The sequence below is a fragment of the Phoenix dactylifera genome, chromosome 1, assembly GCF_009389715.1.
Source record: "Phoenix dactylifera cultivar Barhee BC4 chromosome 1, palm_55x_up_171113_PBpolish2nd_filt_p, whole genome shotgun sequence".
Lineage (NCBI taxonomy): Eukaryota > Viridiplantae > Streptophyta > Magnoliopsida > Arecales > Arecaceae > Phoenix > Phoenix dactylifera.
In genome coordinates, this window is record NC_052392.1 from 29,586,323 (window position 1) to 29,593,036 (window position 6,714).

General features: G+C 36.6%; 1 protein-coding gene across 1 annotated transcript; it reads right to left on the reverse strand.

Moving 5' to 3' along the window:
• Window positions 1–276: 276 nt before the first annotated feature.
• Window positions 277–6,002, reverse strand: LOC103707181 (E3 ubiquitin-protein ligase DA2-like). The gene is made up of 8 exons (XM_008791579.3): window positions 5,629–6,002; window positions 5,474–5,525; window positions 5,325–5,370; window positions 4,001–4,082; window positions 3,759–3,876; window positions 3,580–3,679; window positions 1,083–1,149; window positions 277–934 (listed from the first exon to the last, which is right to left on the reverse strand). Exons 1-8 carry the CDS (start codon window positions 5,827–5,829, stop codon window positions 728–730), a joined length of 873 nt encoding a protein of 290 aa, XP_008789801.2. The 5' UTR covers window positions 5,830–6,002; the 3' UTR covers window positions 277–727.
• Window positions 6,003–6,714: the final 712 nt, after the last annotated feature.

Sequence of the window (6,714 nt, forward strand, 5' to 3'; positions counted from 1 at the left end):
GCACCTTTACAAGACATAATTGTTAAACTTTTGCAATTTGATGGCAGGTCTCTGTTGGTTCTATGTCTTGTATCGACTGTTTCCCCTCATTCCATTGCTAAAATTCTGGAGAGACTCTTTAATCTTCTTCCAACAAAAGTTCTAGATTTAATCTCTGCGCCTTTCTTCTTTGACTAATGTAAAACCAAGCGAACATCGACAGAAATATAAAGAAATTGCTCAGTCCTTGTCTTCTTGGGTGGAAATTGCATCTTGTCACAATAAGATGAATTTTGACAGACCTTTAAAGAAATCACTGACTTCTTCTCATTAAGTTTGTGTAGTGATTAAATATGAATAAAGCACACCTGATCCATTTACATCATCTATGGCTAATCAATTCTCACCGAGCAAACATTCAGCTCGGTGGCGGTGAGAGAAGACAAATCTGAATATATAATTCAAGACAGGAGAAAGAAGAAGATGCAGCAATACTAAGCATTCGACAAGGTCGCTAAAATGTCTGTTCTAATATGGTTGGGCCTGAAATCTGAGAACACAACCCTGCTATGTCATCTAGATGAAGTATGTTCCCATGATATGCACCGGATGTGGAATTATACTGCTTGACCTTTAGACCCAGCAAGCATCAATGGGCGCTGCTACAATGCCTTCACCCGAATCAAAAGAATTAGTCAAAAACTCTGACGGGTCTGAATTGTTCTGATTTCTTTCGCAATCTTCTGATTCACAAATATGTTTCTGCAGAATACCCTCGCTGGCTAATGTCAACTGTGACTCCCTCAGCCAAGGAATCCGAGTAAGAGAACTCTGCTTGATCGGAAGACAATAAACAATTTGTACTAGCATCTGCCTCTTGTGTTCCACCATCAAGTCCAACTATAGCATTTGATCCTGAAGTTTGATTGGTCCCACTTGGATGAAATCTGGAATCCTGTCCAAGAGTAGCATGAAAAACAAATTCTAGATGTAACAAAATTTGTCTGTCTCTGACGCAAGCATACAATTATGGGCCGTATGATATGTGAGATTTCAACAAAACAAAGGGCTTAACATAGAGATAAAGCAAGCGCGCGGTTCACCTGAAGAGATTGCCATATAGCTTCGATCACCATGATTTCCTCAAGATCCATATCCAATTCTTCATGCCTGGACCACATGCTCTGAGTAAAATTACAAGCTTTGAAACATTTAAATATCTACTTCGTTCAATTTAAGTAAAAATTTAGGATAGAAAGAATAGCACAGAACTGCTGAATGTCTCATCCAGCTTGAAATTTCTTTTCATTTTCATTATTCGACAACTTTTAATGGCAAATATAACATGCTTCAATAAACCAAGAAATGATTGTTTTGTGTTCCCCCCTTAGAAGACTGACAGAAACACAGAACTGCAAGGTACACACTTGCAGAATCATAAAACATAAAGTCACTGCTATTAAATTAGTAAATGACCATAGAATATAAACAAACGTAGATAGTACAATCAGTAGAATCCTAATAATTATCAAGGTGATGATGGCATTTATTAGGACAAGAATCCTGGTGCTGTACAAGCCATACCTAACATAGCCTGCATGTCATTCTCTAAATACAATACTAGCAAAAAAATCATGACAATCATGCAAACAGATGAATAATGTGGATCTAAAGAATTGACACCTTTCTTTTTGGACACAAAGAATGCCTCCATTTGTCACCAGGACTTCCCATATACTGCAATTATATATGGTACTAACAATCTCTCTTGATTCCTTGTTTCTCAGTGACATAACAAAGTTCCTGCTGCTGCACATAACGAGAGCTTTAACATTTTGACATCAATATTCTCGATTTGAGCATCAACAAATTCTGCAGTGTACACACCCTGTCGTGTGGGAATGGACATGCCACTTGTTAGCAGATAGACACTCCTTTTCTTGAAATAGACTGGCGGATAGATACTTCAAATTCAAGAGAGATGAATATTGAGCATTATGTTTAACCCGGAGATGTTTAGAGTCTCGTCTTGGTTTTTTATCACCTTTGTATGTATTCTGATTTGATTTTGTAAATCCTAAATTCTAATGACTTATGACTACTTTAGATACTCATGCAAACTGAAGACTCAATAATTTCGAGATTGGCTATTTAATTGCTGTAGCCTTGCTAATCTGGTTAATGTTTATTTTACAGCCTACAAAATGAAGTAACAAATACCAACAGAAATGGGGATTAGGAAAAGCTATAAAAAGAGAATAAGATCTTTCATGGAATACTCCAGATAAAACCTCAGAGATTATGACAGAAGTCGATGCTGAAACAAGATCAAAGTAGTTGTCATTGATAAATTCTTTGTTTCATGGACCCAATTGCCTTAGTAACATATAAGAACATCCCTTGACAGCATGAGAAGTATCAACCCAAGATAAAACTTATATGGTATCTGCATATGAACAAAGGCAGGAATGGACGTTTATACCACTTGATCATGAAGAGCAGCATTGGTAATTGCAAGGGCCAAGGTGAGAGACATTAAGCAGAGTAAATTCACTATTACAGAAAAATAGCTCTATAAGAAGACCTATAAGTCACCAATACGTGCACACAGTCATACATATATATGTATATGTATATATATGGGCCGAGATCAAGTTGCATCAAGTGTAACTTTGAATTAAACAATGGGGTCCCCATGTCAACAATCTAAACTATTATATATGATTTACTATCTCTAAATTGCTTACACGCTAAAAATCATGTGATTTGAAAACCCGTAGCCCATGTATCAAGTGGTCATTTATTTCATGTTATAAATTGTCCAATTTTTTACCACTTGATGCATAGGCTAGAGATTTCTAAATCATATAATTTTGTGTGAAAACAGTTTAGCAGTAAATCACATCCAATGGCTCAAAATACTGATGTCAACCTCCATCATCTAACTCCAAAAAAGGTGTAACTCTATAAAGTTACACATGAACTATATAAAAGTTACACTAGGTGTAACTTGAACCTAATGCTATATACGCATACACACATAAGTATGTACAATTACACCATGCTTGAAGCAAATGAACACCAAAGAGAAATACATAAGAAACAATCCAGCATTTAAAGCCCAAGGATCCTGAAATTAGTTTCTAGAAGCATAATATTGACGAGTGTGACATCTCAAAAAATAATTATGTACCTGGTCATATTTTAATTGTCTAAAAAATGAATTTGCAAAATGAAATATGTGACACTTATATCCAAAGCATAAGCCCCAAAAGGCTTTGGGGCTATGACATTAAGACCCAGAGATGATAAATCAGGCGTGCTCAAATTTCTGGCATGCAAATTCACATGTTACTACGTTCCACAGAAAAGTTCGAAGTAACAGAACACATTCTGAATCAGTTTCTTATCTTGCATGATTTTAGTTAACAACAGCATAACTTAAACAGTATGCAATCCTAATTGATTTCTCAACCTGACAGAGTTTCAAGATATGTTGTCCATAATGTTAAGGGACAGCTGTCTCCATGCACCTTTTTTTGTAGATGTCAATAGTGAAAGTCGCAGAAAATAAATCAATACTATGTAGATTCTTTAAACCTGCTGCAAGTATTTGGAGCGGAGGAACCATCCACATCAAAACTTTCATGCGTTAAGGAGCTGCATCCTAGATCTGATGTAACTCTACCATAATCTGGTCCTACATCCAGAAAAATATAAAATTACAAGAAAACATGAAACAACCATGCAATAATCAACCCAGACAGGAGAATAATCACCACTAGATGGTCCCCCCACTTCCAAGAGTGAACATGTTTGATCCGCAGGCATGACTTGAACCGCATTTTGAGATTCACACTGCATCCTTATTTTTGCCTCAATGATCTTCTGCTCTTCCTGCATGACCACAAAAAGAGTCACAGGGCTGTAGCAAGAAACAACTCATCTGCTACACCAAGAAAATGAATTATACATGTCAACTCCAAATGATCAAAGAACCAAGCATAGTTAAGAACCATACAGCTTGTTCAAGGGCTTTCTCTTCCATGGTTCTGGCACCACGATACTCAACTCCATAATAGGGAGTTTTGCAGAATGGGCAGCTTTGACAGTCAAGTACTTAAACCATATGTAAGTTCAATACATTATCAATAAAGCATATATATAATTCTGAAAACCAGTACTTTGTGTATTGAGATTACCACTTCCTAAAGAGGCACCATTGTTGCCCTCTAAAACATCATCGACTAAAAGGTTTTAACACAGGTCTGAGAGCATAAAAAAGAAAAAAAAAGTGGGATAAGCAGATGCTCCAATCAAGAAGGGGAGTTATCCTACCTACCAGAGTCCTTTCAAGTTCACAACAGGACCCTCTCTTGTCAAGAGATGCCTTAGTCAGGAACTAATACTAATTTAAAAGCTCAACACAAGGTTGATAACCAGATGTGAATCTCAAAATTAACATAACATGATCTACAAAGCCAACTGAAAAGTGATAGAATAAGACCTGTTGGTATATTGATACTCCAAACACAATGTCACTGACCAAAACTAGCATGCTCAATTTGGCTATTTCAGTACAGTTATGTAGTTTTTAGTTTAAACTTGATTTCAACCAGCAAGCTTTGTCATATCATATAAGTCTGCTTTCAACTACCACAACTGCCTCAATATATATTACAGGCACTGTCACAAACTGCCAAAGAGAGCTCGCCAGCTGGATACATTGTCTTTGTTTTTTTTCTTTTTCTTTCTTTCTTTCTTCTTTTTTTTTTGACAGCCTGGACAGAACTTGCAAAACTCCACCTGCAACTTGGGCTTCATTGCTTATATCTACTTATCTATTATCAGTTGCTCTCGACCAGAGTATCCGTCTTGCAATGGTTTCCAACCAGATGACTTCCATCAGAAAATATGTTATAATGATAAGTTCTCAGAAATATGCACTCTTCCAATATGCAGTGGTACGATAAAACAGACAAAAGAACAGAAATCATTTATACAAAAATGAAAGAAAAGAAACATAATTGACAACCAATGAAACAGTAGCCCACATATCAACTTCTACATTAGCAGCGACACCACTACTGGAATCAAAAAGAATACAAAATTATCATCAGTTTCATCACATCCTTCAAAAAGAAATTAGCTGCAGAAGTGTAAGTACATTGTAATCACCACCCCAAACAACAGAATAGAACTAAATATCGATTTCCTTTAACAATTCTATTTCTGCTTGAAAAATCTAAAAATTCAAATAAACAGCAGTAAGTCAAGAAGGATAGTATAATGTAAAGCAATCAGAAAGAACAAAACAAATATTAGGAAAAAAAAATTGAGGATACTGCACTGGACGGGTGATATCAGACGGCTTCATCTGCAAAAAACACTCTGCAAATTACAGAAAAACTTCAAAATTCTTATCAAAGTGGAAAAAAGAAAGACAAACAAAAACATATAATGCATATTTTTAAACAAAATCAAATGAACCCACCAGTGCAAATTCCTTTCGAGCAACACCTGGACCGATTTAAACTTGGAAAGTACTATGGAGGAAAACAAGAAAATTTCTAGTCATAATTGAGAAAATTAGACAAAAATGAGTAAAATTTGAAGAAAAGTCCCGTTTTTTTCTAGGTGGAAACTTACAAAGAAGCAGATGGGGCACTCCTCGAGGTCGCCGAGGTCAGGATCATCGAGGGCGTCGAAGCAGGGAGCAAGCTTCTGGGAGAGAATGAGCTTGCGGAGCTTCTTGTAGTCCACGTCGGAGGGCTGCCGGACCAGCCGCTGCGGCCGCGTGAGCCGCTCCTCCACCGGCCTTCGACGGCTGCGGCACATCCGGTTCCCCATCTCCGATCGCTCCTCCTTCTCATCTAGGGTTAGGGTTCGGCTTTGGCTCGCGAAGAAGAGAGCGGGGAAGGGGGAGAGGATTAAAGTTGGCGCCTTTTTAAGTCGAGGAGGGAAAGAAAAAGGAGGAAAGAAGAAGCAGAGCTCGCAAGCAAGGATGAACAGAACAGTGAGCGGTCAAGAAAAATGCCATTGGCGTGATATAGAATAACGATAATGCCCACAAGCCTTGATTTATATTGTCTAATAATAATAATAATAATAATAATAATAATAATAATAATAATAATAATAATAATAATAGCAGCAGCAACAACAACAACAAAAAATATTTCATATAATAAAAAAATATTATTTTGATCCAAAAAAACTTAAGTTTCATTAAGTAGACTTATATATAAGTACGCAAATACGAGTTTGAAATTGGCCCTCAGTTTCTAAATAGATCTCAAGTTGAGCTTTACAAAATTTAGGACTTGTTTGGCATTGTCTCCTACATTTAAAAACAGAGTTACAGTAACCAAAATAAAAAAACTTATTTAGTATTATTTTTCTTATTTTCTATTTTGTAAAAATTACTTTTAGTATTTCTAAAAATTAAAAATAAGAAATCTTTACTTTTAGAATTTTCAAAAATAAAAAATTTATATTTTTACCACCACCATGAATACCCCTTCCATCACCAACATCGCCATAATTGTTGCTATTGCTAACATTACCATCACCATACCATAGTTGCCATCATCACTACATTTGCCACAACATCGATGCCTCCACCACCACCTCCACCACACCACTATCACCACATCCACCACTACCAAACCTACCACCAACGCCAGCGCCACCTCCACTACCTCTGCCACAATTACTATCATCTTCATCGCCATC

Coding starts and splice junctions, on each gene's coding strand:
- LOC103707181 (XM_008791579.3), bottom strand. CDS start 5,829: ATGGGGAACCGGATGTGCCGCAGCCGTCGAAGGCCGGTGGAGGAGCGG. Junction 5,526..5,628: donor AGTGCCCCATCTGCTTCTTT/GTAAGTTTCCAC, acceptor TTTCCTCCATAG/TACTTTCCAAGTTTAAATCG. Junction 935..1,082: donor CTATATGGCAATCTCTTCAG/GTGAACCGCGCG, acceptor ACTCTTGGACAG/GATTCCAGATTTCATCCAAG.